The 23,514-nt window shown below is 50.2% G+C and overlaps 2 protein-coding genes across 3 annotated transcripts in view; both read left to right on the plus strand.

The window, feature by feature from the left end:
* Nucleotides 1-13,187, plus strand: part of RNF43 (ring finger protein 43) — a 71,235-nt gene extending 58,048 nt beyond the window's left edge. For both annotated transcript variants that reach the window (XM_047080965.1, XM_047080966.1), the window contains 7 exons: nt 36-197; nt 739-841; nt 1,506-2,855; nt 5,253-8,161; nt 8,846-8,952; nt 12,601-12,654; nt 13,089-13,187. In XM_047080965.1, the coding sequence (XP_046936921.1) occupies nt 36-197; nt 739-841; nt 1,506-2,855; nt 5,253-5,299 (1,662 nt within the window). In that variant the 3' untranslated portion in view covers nt 5,300-8,161; nt 8,846-8,952; nt 12,601-12,654; nt 13,089-13,187. The remainder of the gene's footprint in view (nt 1-35; nt 198-738; nt 842-1,505; nt 2,856-5,252; nt 8,162-8,845; nt 8,953-12,600; nt 12,655-13,088) is intronic.
* On the plus strand, nt 8,173-14,257 carry SUPT4H1 (SPT4 homolog, DSIF elongation factor subunit). The gene is made up of 5 exons (XM_047080967.1): nt 8,173-8,302; nt 8,846-8,952; nt 12,281-12,336; nt 12,601-12,654; nt 13,089-14,257. Exons 1-5 carry the CDS (start codon nt 8,234-8,236, stop codon nt 13,154-13,156), a joined length of 354 nt encoding a protein of 117 aa, XP_046936923.1. The 5' UTR covers nt 8,173-8,233; the 3' UTR covers nt 13,157-14,257.
* Nucleotides 14,258-23,514: the final 9,257 nt, after the last annotated feature.

Here is a 23,514-nt window from a genome sequence, read left to right on the forward strand (position 1 = left end):
CCTTGCCCTATTCTGAGCCCCACCCCTCTTCTCAGGATCCCCTTCAACAGCGAACAGCCTGGGCCATCAGCCAGCTGGCCACCAGGAGGTACCAGGCCAGCTGCAGGAGGGCCCGGGCTGAGTGGCCGGACTCAAGTAGCAGCTGTAGCTCAGCCCCTGTGTGTGCCATTTGCCTGGAGGAGTTCTCTGAGGGCCAGGTAAGGCAGGGCTTGCGGGCGACCTCCATGACCAGGCTGGGGAGGGCAGCTGGACTTTGGGAGGCTGGAGGAGGCACTCGGGCAGGTGTGGGTGCCCTGGTTGCATCTATGTCCCGTGTATCTTGCAATGAGGCAGAGGTAGGGGACAGCGCTGAGGTCTGGTTATTTTCCTGGTCTTCCAGGGAAAGACAACTACTGTTCGTTGAGTGTGTACCACGTGCTAGGATCTGTAGTGGGTGCTTTAGATGTATTATCTCATTTTAGCCTCATGACAGTGCAGGGTGGGGGTAGGTTAGTTTTTCATACTCATTTTAGAGCGGAAAACTAGAGCATTTCTGTTAAGAAACTTGCCCAAGGTCATGCAGCTAAAGTGGCAAGATCCAGGTTTACCGGACACCAAAGCCCTTACTCTTTCTATTCTACCATGGGGTATTTTACAAGAAGCTGAGGGCAAAAAGGAGAGGCCAGAGGGAGTCAGAGAAATCCTGGTTACTCCTGAACCTACAGGTAACTTTGGTTTGGACCCCCTTGTTTTCTCTAGGAGCTACGGGTCATTTCTTGCCTCCATGAGTTCCATCGTGTGTGTGTGGACCCCTGGCTACATCAGCATCGGACTTGCCCTCTCTGCATGTTCAACATCGTAGGTAGGAGGTGGGCCAAGTCCTCCCCTATGTGCAGGCAGATGGGTCTAGAACAAGGTTGCTCTCTGAGGGACGGTTTTGTCTTGAAGCTGAGGAGAAAGCAGGTCTGCCATAATAGTTCTTTAAGCTGTGTACTGCTCAAGAGTGCTTCCTGTGAAGGGCAGGGAGGGCCATTCATACTGTAGACATCTTCATTACTTTAAACATTGTATCTTTATGACAACTTTGTTGATTCTAAATCTGGGTGGTTTGTATATTTATTATTCTGATTTTCTGGCAACAAAGTATCTTATTCTAACAAAACCAGGATATTATGAAAATTTTCTAAAAGATGAAAGTGAAGTATCTTGAGGAAGGAGAGCCTTTTTTCTAATCTACCCAAAGGTGCGCTATGGACTGGTGGTGGCCCTGGGTCAAAGAGCCCCAGGTGGGCTGATGGGAGGAGCAGGGATGGACATACACAGTGGAACTTCCAGGGAGATAGATGGACTGGAAGGAGCCAGGGCGTCCCAGGGCACAGGCAGATTAGGAATGTCCTTGGTCCCTCAACTCTGACCGAACACACAGGCTATGTGGGCTCAAATAGGTGCTACAGCCACACTTTTCTGAATGCATGCTCCATAGGTTTGTGGGGTCAAACACCTATGCTCTTGGTTCTTTCTTCCAGAGGGTGATTCATTTTCCCAGTCCCTGGGACACTCTCGATCTTATCAGGAACCAGGCCGGAGACTCCACCTCATTCGCCAGCATCCCGGCCATGCCCACTACCACCTACCTGCTGCGTACCTGTTGGGCCCTTCCCGGAGTGCAGTGGCTCGGCCCCCGCGATCTGGTCCCTTCCCAACCTCCCAGGAGCCAGGCACAGGCCCCCGGCACCACCGTCTCCCCAGAGCCGCACATCCTCGGGCTCCGGGTGAGCAGCAGCGCCTGGCGGTGGCCCAGCATCCCTACGCGCAGGGCTGGGGGCTAGGCCGTCTCCGATGCACCTCGCAGCACCTCTCCGCTTGCCCAGCACCCCCACGCCGGGTCAGGCCTCACGACAGCAGCGGTTCTGGAGAAAGCTACCGCACGGAACGCAGTGGCTACATGGCAGACGGGCCAGCCAGCGACTCCAGTTCGGGGCCCTGTCATGGCTCTTCAAGTGACTCAGTGGTCAACTGCACGGACATCAGTCTGCAGGGCATCCATGGCAGCAGTTCTACCTTCCGCAGCTCCCTGAGCAGTGACTTTGACCCCTTGGTGTACTGCAGCCCTGAAGGGGAGCCCCGGGGGGAGGAGACCCAGCCTAGGGTGACCTCTCGGCCCCGTTCTTTGGACTCAGTGGTACCCACAGGAGAAACCCAGGTTTCCAGCCACGTCCACTACCACCGGCACCGGCACCACCACTACAAAAAGCGCTTCCAGTGGCATGGCCGGAAGCCTGGCCCAGAAACTGGGTTGCCCCAGTCCAGGCCTGCCATTCCTCGGACACAGCCCCAGCCAGAGCCGCCTTCCCCTGATCAGCAAGCTGCCAGATCCAACCCAGCTGCCCCTTCAGGACAGCTCCCCAATCCACAACGGCCCAAGGCCCTTGTCGAAGCAGCCGCAGGCCCAGCTGATGCCTCCAGCCCCAGTCCCAGCAGCCTCTTCCACTTGCAGAAATCCAGCCTCCCTGTTCGACATCCACAGAGGAAAAGGCGAGGGTGCCTCTCAGAGCCCCCCCCAGCCTCTCAGCCCCAGGACTTGACTGCACACCCAACTTGCCAGGTTTTCCCCCATTACGCTACCAGCTTGGCATACCCTTGGTCCCCAGAGGCCCATCCATTGATCTTTGGACCTCCAGGCCTGGAGAGGAGGCTGCTACCAGAAACCCCAGGCCCTTGTTACCCAAGTTCACAGCCAGTGTGGTTGTGTCTGACTCCACGCCAGTCCCTGGAACCACACCCACCTGGGGAAGGGCCTTGTGAATGGAGTTGTGGCACCCTGGAGGGCAGGTCATGCCCTTACCCACACTGCCAGGTGCCGCCAGCCCAGCCTGGTGAGTTTTCAGGGGGAGAGGGTGTGGTGGGGAGAGGATACTAGGGGTTATTGCAGGATGGGTAAAGTCAGCCAACAAAGGGTTGACAGAAGCTGAGAAGGGTGCAGTGGGGCGACATTCAAAATATTGAACAACAGGCATAGCATAGGATGCTGGCTGAAGCACTCTGACTCTGCCAGGTATTACTCCTTTAGTTGCCAGATCATAGGGCGGCCTCAGGGGAAATACAGTGTGGATGGAACGTCAGAAATCTGGCACTTGCGGTTGTTTGGGACAACAGCTCCAATATAATTGTTTCAATACTTTAATAATTAGTAAAGCTGTACCAATGCACACAGTTCAATTATTAGCTTTAAATACAAAGAAGGCCAAAAAGGGTTCCTCGCTCTTGAGGAGAGCATGGAGAATTACTGATAGCCATAATCCTAGGCAATATGAGGTGTTGTAGGAGAAATAATTGCAGATATCCATAATCCTAGGCCATATAAGAAGAGCTATGTAAATGAGAAAAGGAAGGAAGGAAGGAAGGAAGGAAGGAAGGAAGGAAGGGAGGAAGGAAGGAAGGAAGGAAGGAAGGAAAGGAGGAGGGAAGGAAAGAAGGAAAGAAGGAAAAGGAAAGAAAAAGAAAAAAAGATCACAGATGGTTCTCAGGAGGGAAGGAAAGAAGGAAGGAAGGAAAAGGAAAGAAAAAGAAAAAAAGATCACAGATGGTTCTCAGCAACCCTGTGGGTCCTTAGGTTTTCTCCTCTCCTCCTGGGGGTAAAAGAACAACTAAGGCTTCCCTTCTAAGCACCCTTGTTAATAAGACTGACCTCATTTTCCTGGGGCCTCAGTACATCCCTGATACTGTATTACAACCAACGGTGATAATATAAATCCTCAACTTTAACTTGGTGTTTTTTTTGCTCAAATCCTCCTCTTCTTCCTTCAGAGCCCCCTACCTCCCCATTTTCCCCATCTTCTCCCATAGTGTGGATGACACAGCTCTTTGCCTACAGCTATCAGTAGCCACCCCAAAAGGGGACCCAGAGGTCCTGAAACGTAAGACCTCACAGTCCAGGAACCCAACAGTTAAGATCTAGAGCTGTTACCATTCATTCATTCACTTCTTCCCTCCTTTTTCCTTCCTGCACTGTATGTTTGCTCTATGCTAGGTTCCAGGCTAGGCTCTGAACACATGGAACTTGTCAACCAGGAGATCCAGGTCTGTGGGGTCATAGGCATGTAAACAGTTACAGTAGAGAAAATAATTGCTTCCATAGAACCAGGTAAAGCAAGCTTTGGCTATGTGTTTGATGATTTCCTTTGGACCCTGTCATGTGCTGCTGGTCCCAGACCACCACTTCCCCTCTCTCCCATACTCAGAACCTGTTTCAATGTCTCCCTCTTCCCTGCTCCTCAAATTCAATCAATGCCAGATTCTGTTAAACATATCCTTGATGCATTTTTTACCTTCTTCAAAACTGATGTCCCCTGCCTGTGTCTTAGATGCAGCCTAAAGATGGAAGCAGGAGCCTCCTACCCTTCCTTCCCCTCTTACAGGTCCATGAAGGCTGGGCACTGTACATACAGTGTTGTGTCCTACAGAGTCATGCATCACAGCTACCCTGCTCACGTACTGCTGCCAGGCTCATCACCCTCAAATAAACTGTCCAGAAATTTCCAAATGTTCTCTTTTGTCCACAGTGAAGACAAACCCATCCTGGTTTGGCCTTCAAGGCTCTAGCACCAGCTAGCCCCCATCTTCCTTCCCAACCTTATTTTTCCCTCTTCCCCTTCCTGTTCTTCCCTGTTCCATCCTTTTGCCAAACCAAGTAAATACTTCTTGCAGTTCCTATAGCCCAGAATATTCTGCTGCCTTCCTATTCCCATAAATTGAGCTCTTACGTATTTCTGCAGGACCAGCTCATTTATCTTCACCTTCAGGAGGCCCTTCCTGATTGTTCCACTGGAACATGATCTTTCCCCTCCCAGGAAAGGTCTTAGGACCCAGTCCTGTCTCACTGGCAGAATTTCCCTTTGCATGCATGCCTTCTCTTCTACAAGACTGTCAGGTTCCTGCTTTTTTTTTTTTTTCTGGTCTTCTATTTGGTGTGTGGTAACAGGCCAGATTCATGAGTGCTTAATAAATATTCATTGGGTTAATGAATGAATAGGAAGTATTTGTAACACACTGGTTGCTATATATGTTTCTCTTTCTCTAGCTTTTTTTTCCCCCCTCTTCCCTGTGTCCCAACTGGGACCCCTCCCAGCTTTCGATCTAACTGCCCCTTCTGGACACATTCCCTGCTCCCCACCCTGTGTGGTTCCCTGCCAGCCATACTGTCTTGCAGGTGGAACAAGCAAGAGGCTGGCCTGACACTCAGTGACCAATTTCCTCTCCCTCTGTAAACGCAGGCTCGGAGGAGGAGGAGCTTGAGGAGCTGTGCGAACAGGCTGTGTGAGATGCGCAGACTTCGCTTCAACCAAGTGTGCTCCGGCTGACCTGGGGGCCCTGTATGGCACAGAGTCATGCTCCTGAGAGAAGAAAGGACCTCGGAAAACACCCCTCTTTTTTGCTATACTTCCTGGAACCTCTGGAAGAGGGGTGGTGATGGTGGGGGGGCAGGAAGTGTTCCCTGCTCCCAGCTCTGGACCCTGCGTGCAGAACGCATTTGCAGGGCAGCAAGTCTGTGTCCAGCCTGGCAACTAGCTACTGCCTATGTGGGCTGGCTCCTTAAGGGAGAGCAGGAAGCTAGGTGTGGGTAGTTAGGTGTTGAAAAGGTGCTGCTTCTTTCCCCAGACCCTGCAGGTCTTCCTCATCCCAAGTCTCATGTGCATACCTGCCAATGGGTCCTTCTTACCTCCTTTCTTGGGTGAGTCCTGCACACCAGCTTTGACTCCTCGGTAAAGCTGCTGCATCAGCAGCAACCTGGCTCTTATTTTCCTTCTTTGCAAAAGGATCAAGAACATAGGTGAGGCCTGAGCCCTAAAAAGGGAAGCTCTGCAGCTTCTCCAGGCAGTGCCTACCCTGGTGCATAAGGGAGAATGTTTTTCCCTTCTTGTTCTTAATTGTCAGATCCACTCTATTAAGTCAGAGGGGAGACTGTGGGAAGCCAGGGTGTGGAGTCGTGTCCCAGCACCATGTTCTGGCACCATGAAGAACCTGGGATGGACCCTCTGACTTTCAAACTCCCTTCTCTCTCCAGCAACTCCCAGTACCCCTGGGTATTGGGGGGGGGTGGCAGTGGGGAGGGAATAATTCTTTTCTAGAGATTGCCTATCTCAAAGTCCCAAAGTAGATGGAAAGAAAAGGATTTCTGATGAACTTCGTCTAGAAAAGGGAAGATGGAATGAAGGTAGAAAAGGCAGAATTACAGCTGAACAAGGACAACGATGAATCTGGGGGTCTTCTCTCAGAGCAGGGATGGGAAACGGGAGAACAAAGGAAAAGCAAGGTGGGACATTTGGGTTTAGATGGCCCCAAGGCCCAGCTTCCCATTATAAGCCATATAGGCCAGGGATGCCCAGGAAGGTGTGCATGCAGGATATCTGGCCTGGGTAGCTGGTACTGAGTGGCAAGGGCTGAGGGGCCTCCTGACGGTGACATTCACCCCAGGGCAGCTTGACCATTGCTGGCTCCTCAGGCATTATCCCATTTGGAATGTGAATGTGGGAGCAAAGTGGGCACAGGACCCTACCTGGGAATCTTCTTCCCTCAAAGTCAGTGGGGAACTAGCACCTACCGAAGCACCCACATGGGTATTTATATCTGAACCAGACAGAAAGACGCTTGAATCAGGCACTATGTTGAGAAATGTATTTATTTGCTAATATATTTATCCATAAATGAGGTCTGGTCTTGTGGTTTTGTTCTCTCATGACTGTCACTCAGGGTAACAGATTCATCTTCTCCATTGACAGAAATAAATTATTTCTGGTATCAGAGGCTAGGCTCTGATTTATGAAAGGACAGGACAGAGTGGTAGACTAGGTAACAAGAATTGATTTGTAAGCCCCTAAAAACGATTTGGTGAGATAAGGGAAGGGGGAAGCATGACAAGATTCACACTGTGGTCCAGTCGTTATCAGACTTACTGTACTTTTCACTTCACACATTCTTATGATGCTTCAGTGACTTTGTGACCTTGGGCAAATATTCTGTGCCTCACTTTTTTCCACCCATAAAATAGGCCTACTTCACAGAGTGGTTGCAGGGCTCCCATGAGATAAGCGTGAAAGTATGTTTGGAAAGTATCCAGTGACAGGGAACATTCTAACCCCAGTCACAGAACCCATCTGAACACACGCCCCCCCCCCCCCCCCGGAAAAAGCTCTGTTTCAGTTGGGACGCCTGGTTGGGAGGATAGAACAGTAGGGCCTGAAACTACTGAAACTATCCCAGAGCTCCAATTCTGATAAACACAAATGACTGTGCTCTGCCTCCCCACGGGACTACGGTTGAGGATCAAGAGCTGGTGCTATGTTGGTATGAATTCCACAGAGCCTGGGGCAGCCTCTGCTCTCATCCTCACAAAGCACATTTCCCCCTCTGCTTCTCCAGGACAGGTTTCCTAGGGGGTGGTCATTGTTGCCCAGTTTTGAACAGTAGAGCAAAGAAACATCCAGCTTGCTATAGGGTGAAATCAAAACAAAACAAAACACAATCTCCAATCCCCTACAGATATTCTGAAGTAAAGGACCTGTGTCTAAATGCCGCACGAAACAAATTATCAGCTGGAACAAGGAAAGTACGTAAAGAGTTTTCAAAAATAATGGGCCTGGTATCCGCCATGGGCTCACAAGCCAGCATTCCCGTGGACGGCGAATGGAAACCCTTTACTGCTCTCAGGAAAGAAAGGGGCCGTCCCTGATTTTCCTCTCTGCAGAGATAATCCAGATGGAGACAGTGGACTCTGGCCCTGCGCTTTTAAAACGGGAAGACAAAAAAGAATCTCGGCTGACATCTGGGATCCTCCTAAGGGGACCGGCGGCCGGCTGCCAGCGGCCTAGATCAAACGGCCCGCCCCGCCGGGAGTTCCGGCCGGAGCCGCGGCGCGCTCCCGCGCAGGCGCCAGCCGCGCCACCCCTCCCCCACGGGCCCTACCCACAGGCGCAACTGCCTTCCCGGCCTCGCCCTCGCGCCCGCCCAGGTGGCGAGAGCGCGCGCCGGCCCAGGTGACTCCCGGCCGGCCCCGCCTCCAGGCGGGAGAAACCATCTCCTTGACCGGGGCGGGGGGGCCGGGGGAGAGAGAGAGAGGCGTGAGTCCGCGGCTCCCCATACCGGAACAGGAAGTGCGGAAAACCGGAAGTGGAAGGCATTCTGGGTAAATCGCTGTTTACTTCCTGCGGCTGAGGAGGCCGTGGCCCAAATCTTTGCTGTTCATTTGTCGGAGAGGATGGCCCTGGAGACGGTGCCGAAGGACCTACGGCATCTACGGGCTTGTTTGCTGTGTTCTCTGGTCAAGGTGTCCTTCGGGGAGACGGTTGTAGGGGCGATGGGGTATCAAGGTGGGGGAAAAGGTGGAACGGAGCTGCGGGATAGCGAAGGGAAAAGTAAGGTCCAGGACCCCGGGGGTTGGCAGGGGATGTGGGAAGCTGCTGGAGGCCTTTGTTTAAGTCGGGAGGAACGCAGGCAGTCTTACATGATTTTGAATCCTCAGCACACAGGTCTGATCCTTAACAGACATTCAGTGAACTTCTGTTGAAGCCGAAGGCCACTGGGATTCAGAGGAGGGTGGGGATCTGCAGCTGAGGGAGTAGTCGGAGAGGATGCCTGACCCTGAGGAGACTAGGGAAAGGAGTAGGTAAAACATAGCTGGTAATAAGAGAGGGAGGACTGTGAGGGTGGAACTTTAGCAATGGGGCTGTGGGAGTGGTGGGTGGGGAATCTGATGAGACAGAGCCAACATAAGGAGGCTTCTACTTGACCAGGTAGAAGTATGGAGAAAGCTACTTCCTTTTTTGGCCTTGTTTATGCTCACTCCTTCTCCCTCTTTTCCCTCTCCTAGACTATAGACCAGTTTGAATATGACGGATGTGACAATTGTGATGCATACCTTCAGATGAAGGGTAACCGGGAGATGGTATATGACTGCACCAGTTCTTCCTTTGATGGGTAAGCCCCTTTAGAGTCCTTTGTTACACCCACCCCTACCCCACCCCACCCCACCAAGTAAATGTGAGGCAGACTTTTGAGACCATAATCCTAGTTGTTCTCAAAGTTATTTTGAGACATAGTAGTCCTGTGCTGTCCAGTACAGTTGCTACTAACTATGTGTGGCATTGAGCACTTGAAATGTGGCTAGTCCAAACTGAGGTTTGCTCATACTGCAAAATATGCACTAGATTGACAAGACTTAGAACGAGAAAAAAGAATGTAAAATATTTTAATTTTTCAAATATTAATTACATGCCAAAGTGATAATTCTTTGGATATACTGGGTTAAATGAGATATGGTATTGAAGTTAATTTCATCTTTTTGTCTTTACTCATAAACATGGCTACTAGAAAATTTAAAATGACTTGTGTGGTTTTCATTATATTTCTGCCGTACAGTTCTTCATTAAAGACGGTCAGCTCATTGTTGGTAGGGACTGTGTTTATCTTGTGCACCATGATTTGGCACAGGGCCTGGAAGGTGGCAAATGGCTAATAAATGTTTGTTGAATGCATGAAGATTCTTTCTGAAGATGAAGGTCAGGTAGAGTAATGGTAAATTATCGCCCAAAAGCTGTTCCCTTTAGATATGTCTAAGAGAACCTGTAAGAAAAATTTTCCCTTAGTGAGATTGTCCAATGGGGAGAAAGGGAAGTGAGAGTAACATAAGTAGCCAGGTCTCCATTTTTCCCCCAAGGTAGGAGCCAAGGGGCAGTATTTTGGGGGGGTTCAGGAGATACTTTAAAGTGTCTCTTGGTCTCCAGGCCAACTGAAGATTTACACACAGACTAGGCTCAAACCCAGTACTTGCTGAACCTTCAAGATGGGGCCAACTCCATCCCTTCTTTGATTTCCTTTAAGGAAGCATGAAGAATTGGGCAAAAAAGATGTTGTCATGGAATCTTACTTCCTACACATGCATGTGCATAGGCAGAATCTTCAGTCCCTTCGATTATTTGTTTGCACTGTAACAAAATTGCTAACAAATGAATAAAAGAACTCCCATTTACAGGTAACGTACTGTGTTGGCTGCTCTGAAGGATGTCAAGAGTCACACAGTGATATATTTACTAGTAAGGGATGCAGTGTAAAGTTTTGCACGTTAGAATTTTTTTTTTAAAGTTGTAAGATATGTGTGACAGAAAATTTACCATTTTTAAGTGTAGAATTCAGTGGCATTAAGTATATTCACACTGTTGTGCAGCCATCACTACCATCCATCTACAGAACTTTTTTCATCTCCTCATTTCCCCCTCCGCACAGCCCCAGGCAACTACCATTCTACTTTCTTTATGAATTTGCACTTGATCTTAGCCAAAAGGCCGAGAAGCTATTGAATTTGAAGTATACTGTAGGTGCTTCATATAAGTGGAATCATACAATATTTGTCCTTTTGTAACTGGCTCATTTCACTTAGTGTAATGTCTTCAAGGTTTATCTATATTGTAGCATGTCAGAAGCATTTTTTAAGCTGAATAATACCATTTTTGTATATACCACATTTTATCTATGTGTCGATAGACACTCGGGTTGCTTCTGTCTTTTGGCTGTTATGAATAATGCTGCTGTGAGCATGGCTTTACGAATATCTGATCAGGTCCCTGCCTTCACCACTTTGGGGTATATATATCCAGAAGTGGAATTGCTGAGTTCTATGTTTAGTATTTCGAGGAACCGTCAGACTGTTTTTCGTAGTGGCAGCACCATTTTACATTCCCACCACCAGTTTCTCTACACCCTACCCAACACTTGTTATTTTTTGTTTTATGTTTTGTTTTGGTTTTGATAGAAGCTACCCTATTGGGTGTGGAGTGATATCTCTTTGTGGTTTTGATTGTCTTTCCCTAATCATTGGTGATGTCTTTCGCTAATCAGTTGTGATGTACTTATTGGCCATTTGTGTATCTTCTTCAGAAAAAATGTCTGTTCAGGTCCTTTGCCCACTTTTGAATCAGGTTATTTGGCTTTTTACTGTTGAATTGTTGGGAGTTATTTGTGTATTCCCTGTGCATATTAGGTTTTGGAGAATGGGTATATCAAAGGCTAATGGAGATCAGAGAAGGCCAGATGAACTCAGCCAGAAGCAGAGGAGATAGCATATGAATCAGGCTCTTAAAGAAGTACAGGTTTTTTGAGGAAGGTGAGGTGAGACAGCATTTTAGAAAAAGCATTCTAAACAAGGGAATGACTTGAGCAAAATCAGGGGTGGGAAAACTAGGGTATGTTTGGAGAATGGTGGGAATTCTGTTTAGATTGAATCATAAGGTTGGGTAACAGACACTATAGGGCTAGAAAGATTGGTTGTGAAGGACAGAGGAGAATATAGTTTTGGTCAGGAGAATGGCCTGCATATGTGTCTGCTGCACATCAGTCTGCCAGGCCAGGGCAAGTATTACCCTGCGTAACCACCCTGGAGAATGGGATCAGTTCCACTCAGTGTATGACTGAGAATGTAGGATTTGGATGGGGAGGAAGGCCCCCCAAATAAGAATCCAAGATTGTTGCCAAGAGAAGAGGGAATGGTTATTGAGGTAATCAACAAACGTCAGTGTCTAGAACAGACCTGTCACAATAGGCAATCACTAAGCATTTGATTGAATCAACAAATGGCAGAAATGACCTCTGTAAGCTTCTGAAAGTACCTGATGTTTACATGTCAAGCCCAAAAGGCAGGCTTCTAGCTCTTCAGTAGCCTTTCTGTTGCCCGTGCTCTAGAATCAGAGGTATCCTAGGAAAAACTATTAGGATAATAAGGAGAGTTAATGTTTATTCAGCACCTATTCTGTGCTAGGTGCTTTTCATGTATTAGCTTGGTCTTTGAGTTTCATTTGTGTGTTAGGCTGCACAGCTCATTAGAGGCAGATCTTGGCCCAGTCTAACTTATTTCTGGTAGGAGGACCCATTGTTTTCATTCACCCTCTGCCTTTGCATTAAGGCCAGCCCCCTAGTGGTCATGTTGGTTGTAATCAGAAGAGCTGGTTTCCCTGGGAGTCTGGGCTAAAGATGTTTTTGAGCCTGGTGAAGCTAGGCCTTTGGGGATGATGACTGACTTGTGATTGGCGGGCAAAGAAACTTTTTCAGTACTAACTTTTGGTCAGCTCCTTCGCAGCATTAGAAGTCACTTTCTCCTGCTTTCTAGCAGAGACTCAATACTTGGCTTTTTCCTGTGTTTCTTCTCCCAGAACTATTTTGCTGGCCTGTAGCAGAGTAATGTGGGCAGTCTCCTCCATCGCTCTTCTCTAGTGGGCAAGGCTCAGCGTGACTTCTGTTTCTTTCCCTTTCCCAGAATCATTGCGATGATGAGTCCAGAGGACAGCTGGGTGTCTAAGTGGCAGCGAGTCAGTAAGTTCTCCCTTCTCCTTTTCCTTCTCCTAGTTGCGTTGTTTCTGTCCCTTGGGTTCAGTGGGGGAGTCTTAAATCATTGGGTACGTGTCCTCAGAGTGAGAAAGATGAGAGTGTCCTGTCCCCTGTCATTTAACACTGTAGCCAAAAGAGGTGATTGCTCTTCTCGCGGCGCTGCAGCATTTCTTTTGTTTTGAGCTTAAACCTCCATTTGGTCTTTAGACTTAACTTACTCTCACTGCCATCTCTTTTCTTCTCTCTTAGGTAACTTTAAGCCGGGTGTGTATGCAGTGTCAGTCACTGGTCGCCTACCCCAAGGTAATAATAATCATAATAGCAGCTGATACTCATTTACTGTGCCAAGTTCTGAGGAAGTCCTTGTTGTGATTGCACGCTAGTCCTCACACCTCTGTGAGGGAACTGAGACACAGAGAGGTTAAATAACTTGTCCAAGGTCACCTGCTAGTTAAGTAAGGAGGTAGAATTTGAACCCAGGCATTTTGGCTCCAGAACCCTTGGTTTCAATGACTACAACGTGTCTTCTGTTTTTCTCTCATTTTTACCAAGTCATTGCCAGACACTTGCCTGAATCTTCAGTGGTAACAAGCCAACCTGGCAGGATCGTTGATGAGCTGTCTAGGAACTCCACTTTGCTTAGGAACACATTTCTTCCCACAAAGTGGTAGTAGAGGGACTTTTCTTATCCTCTGGAATCTTCCTCCCTCACAGAGCTGTTTCTTTTCCTGCCACAGGAATCGTGCGAGAGCTGAAAAGTCGAGGAGTGGCCTACAAATCCAGAGACACAGCTATAAAGACCTAGCAAGATGCATGGCTGCCAGCGTCTTGCCTCTGCCCCACCTCCTGCCTCTGTTTATTTTTTGTTGTGGAACTAAGGGGGCGGAACTTCAGATACTCCCCACCATCCAGTTCTGAGACTCAGCAGACTGTTGAGAGCACAGCGTGTCCCTGGGCCATTTTACCTTTGGACTACTGGTGGGGGTGGTTTGGGTTGGTGGATTGACAGAGACTGAATTGAATGGGAGGTAGGATACTGGTCTTCCTACTCAGAGCCCAGGTCTATGCCCTTACCCATGGGCAAGACTCTGGGTCAAATGCCAATAAACACGAATCTCTAGGAAAGTTCTTAAGCCCATGACAGACGCCTTACCTCCTCCTTCCTTCCTTTTACCCGGGTGCAGTAAAACCCCCTTAACCCTGTAAGCACCTTCCCAGAGCAGCAGAAGCCCTCCTGCTCTCCATTACCCATCTTTCAGGCTCCAGAGTTGCAGCCTTTCTAGTGTGCTTCCTTGGGTCCTGTTGGAAGGGCTGCTGTCCTGAGTCTAGGGAACCCCATCGTGCAGACTTTTGCTCTCTAGACCTGGCACAGCAGGTGTCCCCTGAAAGAAATCCTGAGATTTCATAAGTATTCTTTGCCCATTGACCATGTTTAATACACCCTCCTCCCCACCCACCCCCACACACACACTTTTTGTTTTCTTTTTGCTGCTCTTCCTATACCTTAGGCCAGTCAGTGGTAACCTTGGCCCTCTGTCCCCCACCTACTCACGTTTGCTGCTTCCTGTAACTGGAGACTGGTGGCTGCTGGGTCTTGGTCTGGTTAGTTTATGCCTCTGTAGGAGTTGGGCCCGTCCCTCTCTCCTTTGGCCTAGTAGGGGGTTTTGTTATTGGTCAAGACAGGTTACTTGTTTTGGAATGAAAATTTACCATAAATTCTTATTTACTTAAATTTCCACAAAGAATCCTATCAATATCCCCATTTTGATACCCTAAGTTTCTTGTTCTCCATCTGTAAAACCATGATAACACTCTGCCTGTTTACCTCAGTATTGTGGTGATTATAAAAATGAAGCAATGTGAAAATTCTAGAACTTAGGTTTTATAAAAGGTAAAATTCACCTACTCTCTTTTTATTAGTTATTTTTTAATGTGCACACAGTCAACCAAAATAGTGGGAGAAATGCCCAGAATCACCACTGCAGAATGAGCTCTTGACTCATAAGCAGAGGTGCCTACACTAGGGCTTTGTGTATCTTAGCCACCTGGTGTTTCTAGTGAGTCAGTGTCTCCTGTTACCTGTGGCCTGGAATGTGTGGGAAGGAGGGAGAGGTGCTGACTTGGTACCACTGTCCTTGTCCTCTCATGGGCCCATGGGAAGAAAGCTGGTTGTGGCCCTGGTGGCTCATGTCACTCACAGATCCTCAAACCAGAACCATTTTTGCTGAGGCCTTCAAGCTCTGAAGGAATGGTCTCTCAACCCCAATTTCAACTGAGTTTTTAGAGGATTTTTCCAACCCAGCAAACTGAAGGAGCTCAAGGGGTGGCGGTTTCTGTTCAGTTTCAGTCTGAAAGGATCCTTGGGAAGTAGCCCCCACGAGGCCAGCCTTACGTTCTGGAGGGAAGAAGTGGGTTTCAGCAAGAGTGCCTAAGCTGTGCAGCCAACACCCAACTTTCACTGGCTTTTCTCAAAAAGTCCCTTGGAAATCCCCGGCTGCTGTCCTGCGTGTCTGACCCGGACGTGGCTGCTTGGTGAGAATGGAAACAGTTGTGGGGAGGGGAGACAGGAGGAGCCATGCACAAATAACCACACTCAGGCTGCCTCAGCCCCACTCTGAGCTGAGGCCCTAACTGTTAGCCTCGCAGGAAGCGAAAGACACAGGCCCTGATGGTTGTGGGGGAGGGGTGGCCAGTTGCTGGAACCGGATCTCACAGACTCGGTGCCAAGTGGGCCCTGCCTGGGAGCTGCTTCTGAATTGGCTTTCTTGTTTTCTCTGGTCCTCGAACCTGCTGATGGTGCCACTTGGCAGCTCAGACAGGCACTAAGGTGTGAGAGTCCGATCCCCTGCAGGGAGCCCAAAGAAACTGAAAGAGAGATCTCTGATCCTTCAAGGTTCCCTGGGAGAGAGCAGTGCTATGTGGGAGAGGTTCCAGGTGCTGGTGCCACTGCCCCTGTTGCACGTCCCTGAGGGCTGGCTATGCCTGCTCGTTGTTCCTGTCAGAGGTTCACCCCATTCTGACTCCTGAGGTCTACTTATGGTCTTGGCCTCTCGCTCAGTAATTTGGCTTCTCTTTTCAGAAAGCAAGGCTCCTCCCCCCTAGTTCAACAAAGACAGATGCAGGTCAGACAAGAGTAGTGGCCAGGCTGCCTTCCTCCTTGTCTGCTCATTCCTCATTCTCTACTTCCTACCCACTATTGCCTGTGGGGTTAGGCTGGCTAAGTGGCAATGCATTGCTGAATGCAGCCTCCGGCCCTAGGCAGTGATTGGTGGCTGATAGAACAAGTCAGAAAATTCCGGTCAGAAGCCGTTTCCCCAAAAGTAATGGGGATGAGCTGGGAAGGGTTAAGCTCAGTCTGGGCTCTTTAGGTTTGGCCTCATTTTCTCTGGGCATGGCCACTACCTTCTTACTCCAAGCCTGTCCATAACTTGCCATTCACTTTTTAAAAAATGTTTTATATTTGAGAGAGAGTGAGAGACAGATCATAAGTGGTGGAGGGGCAGAGAGAGAGAGACAGAATCCAAACCAGGCTCCAGGCTCTGAGCTGTCAGTACAGAGTCCAGATGCGGGGCTCAAACCCACAAGCAGTGATACCATGACCTGAGCCGAAGTTGGACGCTCAACTGAATGAGCCACCCAGCCACCCTATAACCTGCCATTCAATCTTCATGCCCCCTCCCTGATACCTGATCCTGCGAGTATATATAAAAGAGACAGGTAAGGTTGAAGAACAGACTGATGTCTTACTTTGGAAGTCTGGTTCATGTTGATCAGTAAAGCCTTTCATTTAAATAACTTTTTACAGTTGACAAAAGGGATTTCATGTCCATTATCTGATCCTCACAAAACCTCTATGTCATAGTTAACATCCTTACCTAGTGACGAACAGACTGACAAAGTTAAAGTGACTTGGCCATGATCCAGAAGTAGGGCCTTAGCTCAAGAAATACATTGCCCACACCCAAGGTAGGGCTTCTAACTCCTTCCAGCATAGTTATAGCCAGACTCCTAGGGCTTGCTCCCTTCATGAGTATTCCACAGAACCACCTATGAGGCATTAGCTTATTGTTGAGTGAAAGTTACATGTCCCTACACATTGATCCCCCAAACACCCTATGCCCACTACTTATATCTCTAGTCCCCAAATCTAAAATTACCCCCAGAGGGGCATCTGACTTGGTCAGTCGAGAGAGCATGTGACTCTTGATCTCGGGGTTGTGAGTTTGAGCCCCACATCAGGTGTAGCGATTACTTAAGTAAACTTAAAACAAAACAAAACAACAAAAATTAACCAAAGAGGCAGTCTGGGGAAATGGCCCAGGGAGGTGATCCTTGGGATTTACTCAAGGATCCCTATGTGGGACATTGGGAAACTGGTCCAGCCCTTCTCCAGTTCCCTCCTGACTGCATCTTCTTTTCTACTCCAGCAGGTCTTAGGTATCTGTTGACCTGTGCCTCATAATCCCCAACCTCTTCTGCTTTTTTCCTACCCACACCTCCATCTGCAGCCCAATTATGGCACCTTCACCCTCCACTGGACACCGAAACTCGTGATGAAAACCTACATATATATCCAATTGGGGGTGTTGCTCCTGCCTCCCAGTCACTTCACTGCCTTAAAACAAAGTTTCCTCTCTATAAAATGCAGCTGACAAAACTCTGGTTTAGGTGGCAGGATAGTGATTACCTGTGAAAAGTGGGGGTGGAAGAAGGCACACCAGGGGGTCCTACGGTGTAGGTTATAGTGTCTCTTGATCTGGATGCTAGTTACATAGGTTTGTTCACTTTCTGAAAATTTATCGAGTTATATACTCATGGTTTGTTCACTTTTCTGTTTGTATGCTAACTTCAAGTAAAAAGTTCACTTAAAGACAACAGTCCTATCCTGGGATAGTTGTGAGAAATACATTAATTTATGTAAAAGCAATTTGAGAGCTGTAAACTATAAAATGATTCTAAGGAATCATCTTTATCCAAAGTTGTCCACCTCTAGATTAGTTCTAGGTAAGTGTGGCAAGAATGTTAGCCCTGTAATATTGTTGGACGATGCGTGTTTCAATACATCTATCATACATAGACATATCACAGCTGAAACATTTTCCTTTAAGCACCATGGCTTTTTATTTTAAAATAAAAAAAAAAGTGTGTGTGTGTGTGTGTGTGTGTGTGTGTGTTTAATATATACTTTCTTGCTATTTGGATACAGGATTCTGGATGTGATTTAAGCTCTACTTGGCACAAAGTCATTGTTATAAACCTCCATTTCTGTATCATGTGGTGAAATGGTTCTGGGACTGATTATTTTTCTACCTCTTGGATTCATGTCAGCCTGTCAGCTGTCACTTCTGCTGCCCATGTGTAGCTGTCCCTCTTCCAGTCTTGTTTGAACTAAAAGAACAGACAGCCACACTTGGTAAAAATTGCTATAGGTGAGCCAGTAGGCTTAGACTGAGGAAGAAAGCACATGGCTGCCTGCCTGGGCCTTTGGGGCTCAGAGGCCTTACCCAGAGTGTTGGGGCTGTAGAGTTTCAGCAGATCAAACAGAGAAGGTGAAGGCTGGGAGAGTCCTGACTTAGGCCAGCTCCCCTCTCCCCAACACGCACTTTATGGGTGAGAAGACTGAGCACCAGAGACAGTGGTCAGTCTGACCCCAAAGGGGTCACTGCTACTTTATATGTCCTACACTGCCTGGCTTGGTGCCTTCTGCCTACAGATGTTTCTGTTTCTCTTTACTTTAAGATCCCAGAAAGCAGGAACTGAGTGCAGAGAAAACTGCCCTGTGCTGCTGGCACCAAGATGCCAGATCCTCTGAGAAATGTGACAGAAAACCTCTTTCCTCCAGACTTCTGGCACCCCTATTCCCAACACTCCTCCCGGAGTGGAGGGCAGGTGTCATGGGGTCATGGACAGAGGACATAAAGCCCAAGCTTTCCTTGGGGGGGGGGGGGTCCATCCCACAGATGGAGGCCTGGGCCTGTAAGAAGTCAGGGGCCTGGCAGGCCCATTTTGAGAACTCCTATGTGCTGCTTCCTGCCTGTGCACTCGTTCCTCCACACTGAGCTCTTGTGCTGCAGAGAGAGCTTGCTTAACACCAGGGTGGAGGGACCCCAGCTTCTCTCCAAAATGGATTCCTCATTCTTCCCCCAAACCTGACAACTGCCACTCTTTCAACCCTTCCCCCCATCCCGGAAAATACCTGGAAGGAAGTGAGTGCTCTGGGGCCACTAGCAGAGGAAGGGGTTTAACGGTCACCCTCTCCCTGGGGGCTTGAGTAGCAGAGGGCAGAGGGGGAAATGCAAATCCGTGCTTGGGAGAAAGAAGGACTCTACAGAGAGGAAGAGGGTGGTGGCCATCACCCAGCTTTCCTCCTGGGCGGTGGTCCCAACTGGGGCTGCAGAGGCCTGGGGCAAGGAGTGATCACAGGTCCTGGTAGAAGCCAGCAGCTGCCCCCACCCTGTGCTGACAGCTGAGACACTGGCACTTTCTCTAGGCAGCTGAATAGACTCACTTCCTCAGCCCTGCATCCCAAGGGAGTAGGGAGATGGGGGCAGGGTGTGGAGCTCAGTGGGGCCAGGCAGGGAAGTTGGGGTGCAGGAGGTCAAGGTGGGCACATCACATCCCTGGTGAATGAGCCTGAGGAAAGAGTGTCTGTTCTGCTTCTGCAGCAGGAGGGACTAGGCTTAGATTAGAAGGACACCTCTGACCTCCACACCTCTCCTCCCCTGCTAGAGACATCAGAGGCCCAAACTGAGAACCACATGGTGTCCTTGCAAAGGGATCTTTCACAGCAATTGGGAGGTAAGAATCTGAGTGAGAAGCAGTTTTTGGGCTTCTAATAATCTACTGTATCAGCATGGCAATTACCAGGTTCAAAAGTGGCCACTTTCATTATTGCCTCTGATCCTCAGTACCACCTGTGAGGCATTATTCCCCTTTCACAGATGAGAAAACTGAGTTTCAGTTCCATCACTTGCCCAAGGTCAGTAGCCGGATAAGGCTACACTGGTGTGTCAGCCCAGCTGTCCCACGGCCTCTCTCGATTTCTGCTATGGCAGATGGGGACCTAGGGCCCATAACTGGGGCAGAGGTGAGGGGGTCCTCTTTGTCTTCCTTTTGCCCCCTTGAGCCCCAGCCTGCAGGTGGGGCTTTCAGTGGGCGGGGGTCTACTGACGTCAGTAGGGGATGGGGATGAGGGCCTCTGAACACCTTCTCAGGCTCACTCACCCTTGGACCCTTCCTGGTGGGCCTGGGCCCCCTGCCCCAGTCCCCAGCTCCCGTTTTGCCCCAGGCCTCTCACCCCGCCCCTCCAGCCACAGCCCCATGACGTGGTTGCACGCGCCCCATTGGTCAGCCTGGGAGCATTTGCCCTTATTTGGCCAGGCCGGCTCCAGGCCGGGCCTCCACCCCCAGCCTGGCCCCCACAGGCTCTTCTCTCTCACTTCGTCTTTTTGAGGTTTGGCTCTGGGGCCCTGGCAGGCGTCGCTTCAAACGCACTTTCTGGTTGAGTCATTTTTTAACGGCTCCAGGGCTGTGAGCTGCTTGCTGTGGCTGCTGGGGGCCCCAGCCTTCGTGGCCAATTCTCCCTCATCTGACTGCCTAACAGGCTCCCAGGGAAGGGGCTGGGGGTGCCATTTGCTGTTGGAGAGATTCTGTAGACCATTCGGTCACCCATTTGGAGCCCTCTGTCTCCCCTCCCCCCCCCCCCCCCCCCCCCACCGCAAGCCTGGGGAGCAGGGACGTCTGCCCGAGTTCCTCCCACCGCTTTTTCCAATCCCCTTTTCTGGCTGGGTAGGTGAGCAGATGTAGGCCACATCGCCCCTCTCTGTTGGGTAACCCTCTGGGGTCTGGTTCTTCTCAGAGGCACTTTGAATTGAAATCCTTTAGGGGAGAGAAACGGGATGCAGACTGTTGGTTGGTTTTCAGGAAGGTGAAACTTAACCTCGCTGAGTTTCCGGTTCTTCATCTCTAAGTTGGGGATACCATCATTTACATCACTGGCTCAGTGTGAGGATCAAATGAGATTCAGACCGAATGTGTTTTATAAAGTTCTTTAGAGGCCTTGGCTGCTGCCCTCCCCCTCAGCTCTGTGTGTGCAACGTGGGAGTGAAAGAAGAAAGTGAGCCCAGAACAGTGCACAGTGCTGACCTCGCCTTCTACCTTTCCAGCTGTCCCTGGGATATGAGGAATGCTGGGGGGGGGGGGGGGCAGAATGCTGGCAGGAGGAGATAGATGGACTAAGGAACATCCCCCCCCCCCACCCGCCCCAGCCCATTGTCCCTTGTTCCCAGCCAAGATAAGGGGAGGATTCTGCTCTAGATCCTTTCCCAGCCACCTGCCTTCTCTGAGTAATGGGAGCTCCTGCTCTTGAGCCAGCTGGGGAAATCCATCAGCTACCCAGTAGCTGGGCAGGTCTTGGAACACAGACCTTGCTGCTTCCTCCTCCAAGGTCCCTAGGCCCCCTCGCTTTTGAGAACTTTCCAGAGTACAAATAGGTCCTTGGTCAACCTCCTCAGTTTTATAGGTGAATAAACAAAGGACTAGGGGTTGGGGGTCAGATTCTGTGACTGGTCCAAAGTTCTACTGTAAATAGCCACAGGGTGGGGCCTGGGCCCCTAGTAGGGGCCCCTGCCTCCTGGTTTTGCCTTCTGTTTAGTGGTCCTAGTGTTGGGGTAGGGAGTTAGGCTGATGAGAGATCATAGTGGGTTCCAGGCACTGACACCCTACCTGGTCCCAGCTCTTGGGACACACACACAAAACGAACACAGAGTTTATTGGTAGAGGTTAAATCTGGAGCAGATGCAGCAAGTTAAACCAAGCACCTGTGTTGGAGAGAGCCAGGAGGGTGCTTTCTCTGCTTGTGTCCCCGGGAGATCCTAGTGGCCATCTGGTTTCATGGCCCCTCCCACAGCAGTTGTCGGGGTGATTTTCTTCCTCACACCCACCCCCCATTTCCTACCCAGCCCATCCTGCCTCTTCCCAGATGCTATGGAAGAAACCCAGAACTTGGCCTCAACTTGCTTTGTGACCTCAGGCTGCCGTCTGCCTCTCTCTGGGCTTGCAGATCAGTTTTCTGACTCAGGCTAGGTTACTACTCCCTGACCTTGCTGCTTAAAAGGCCTTGAATACTATGGTCTGGAGAGCTGAGCCAGAACCCTGTCCTAGAGCAGAGCTGGCCTCCCAGGGTGCATTGCAGCTGCCTCTCACCCCAGTAGAGCAAGAGAGCATGAAGTTGACCCTGCAGGATGTCTGGGCAGTGCAGACAGGGCTGAGGGGGAAACGTGCCTACTCTCCTCGTCTGGAGGCCTCTCCGCACTACTGGTACTCCCCAAGGCTTTGAGATGAGTCAGGGGACCTTCTTAGGTGCTGAGTTGACCTCTGCAAGGGACAGGAGCTGTCTTAGGTTCTTGAGGCACTTCCTTTTCTCAGAATCTGCTTCCTTTACCAGCCCTTCCAGGGAGGGTGGTGAAAGGCCCCCACATTTGGGACTGTCGACTCCAGTTTTCTTTAGTCCCATTTTGTAATGCTAGGGGCTCAGTTTCCATCCTTTGTAGCCAGGCGTGCCCCCCCATCCCCCCTGCCCGTGCTCCCTTGAGGGCGGGCCTGCTCTGCCTTCTGACTTCCTGTTTGTGAGTGGTTAGGTCCTGTGGCTTCTGTCTTGTTGTCTCCTCACAAGGCAGGTTATCTGGGCTGCCATCTCGGCCTGCCTGTCTTACCCAGGCCCCAGACCTGAGCAGCTGCAGGGAAGACTTGGTTTTCCTCTCTGCCTTCATGTGCAGACAATGCCCTCGTCATTTCTCCAGCTGCTGGGCCTGCTCTCCTCTGCAAGTGTTAGGCCTTCAAAAGACTACTTTCCCCCTGTTTCTCCCCCTTGGCCAGTCAGCTTCTGCCCTATCCCCTCTCTTTCCAAAGCTCTTTCATCTGTGCGTGCCTTCTCCAGGAAGCCTTATCTGATGGGCCCCCTGTGACTCTGAGGTCGCCACTGCAGCATCGGTCAGGGCAGCCCCGTGGACCCCTCAACCCCACCCAGGACGAATTTGCCCTCGTTGCCGTAATTTTGTAAGATGTAGTAGGTACGTGTGGAGGTGTGGAGGTGTGTTCTCCTTCACCTCTCAAATTCAGTGCTTGCTCAGGTAGGAGCTCTGAAGCTCTGGGCCTGCTTTGGTACAAATTGCTCTCACACCGACACATAAAACTCACATATCCTTCGTATGTATCTGTGTCTTGTCTCAGACTGAGAGTCCCTGAAAACAGGTCCCATCCCCTTTTCTCCTCAGGCCCACCTTTACCCACTCGCAGCCTCAGCTTGGCACACAAAGATGGCTGCACCCTAGGTCAGCGAGGTTGGTGTAGGAGTGAGGGGTCGAGAGCCTGGAGTCCTCCAGGATCCCAGACCCCGGGGGCCTCAGCCCCGTCACCTGGTGAAAGGCTGTCTGCTTTCTTTTTTTCTGCCCCACCTCTACACCTTTTATCCTGGTCTCTACTTCCTCCTCCCCTTTTGTTACCTCTGAGCAGGAACATGATCCCTGGTCTAAGAGTGTCGGGACTGGGGAGGACTGTGGAGGACACTTCCTAGCAGAGTCCAAACGCGAGGCTGCCCAGTGAGTGTCTGGAGGAGCCCTGACTACTGCCACGGGGCGGAGTTTGAAGACTCAGCTTCAGCCCCTCTCCTCCACAACGAGAGGCATCCTTTCTCAACCACCTCCTCTCTCAGCCTCTGGCCATCATCTCTCATCCCAGTGGACTGAGGCGACAGGCAGCCTTGGGGACAGGAGCGGGAGTCCCACCTCGCACACAGAGGTGCCTGTGTTCTGAAGCCATCCCCAGGTCCCTCCGGTCACCCTGCCAAGTGCTGGCCTCAGATTCCCAAGTGAACCTTCCTGAGTGTTTCCGGGGAGGAGACAGGTGTCCCGGATGTGCCGCAGGGCTTCCTCCAGGTGTGTGTGTGGGCCTGAGCTGGGCTGTTACCCACAGCATGTCTGTGCGGCTCTGGGCCCGCTGTGTTTCTCTGGAAAGGAGACTGTGAATCTTTTGGGCCCTTTGGGCCCTGTGTGTCCGTGTCCGTGTGTGTGTGTGTGTGTGTGTGTCGCACAGGCACCCACTGCTCTTCCCTCAGGTGCCTGTTGCTCAGTCATGCAGGACAAACATGGGTTGTACCAGCCTGGA

Source organism: Lynx rufus, unplaced genomic scaffold, assembly GCF_022079265.1.
Source record: "Lynx rufus isolate CCGP_SWC_20201006 ecotype Redwood Valley unplaced genomic scaffold, mLynRuf1.p SCAF_18, whole genome shotgun sequence".
NCBI lineage: Eukaryota > Metazoa > Chordata > Mammalia > Carnivora > Felidae > Lynx > Lynx rufus.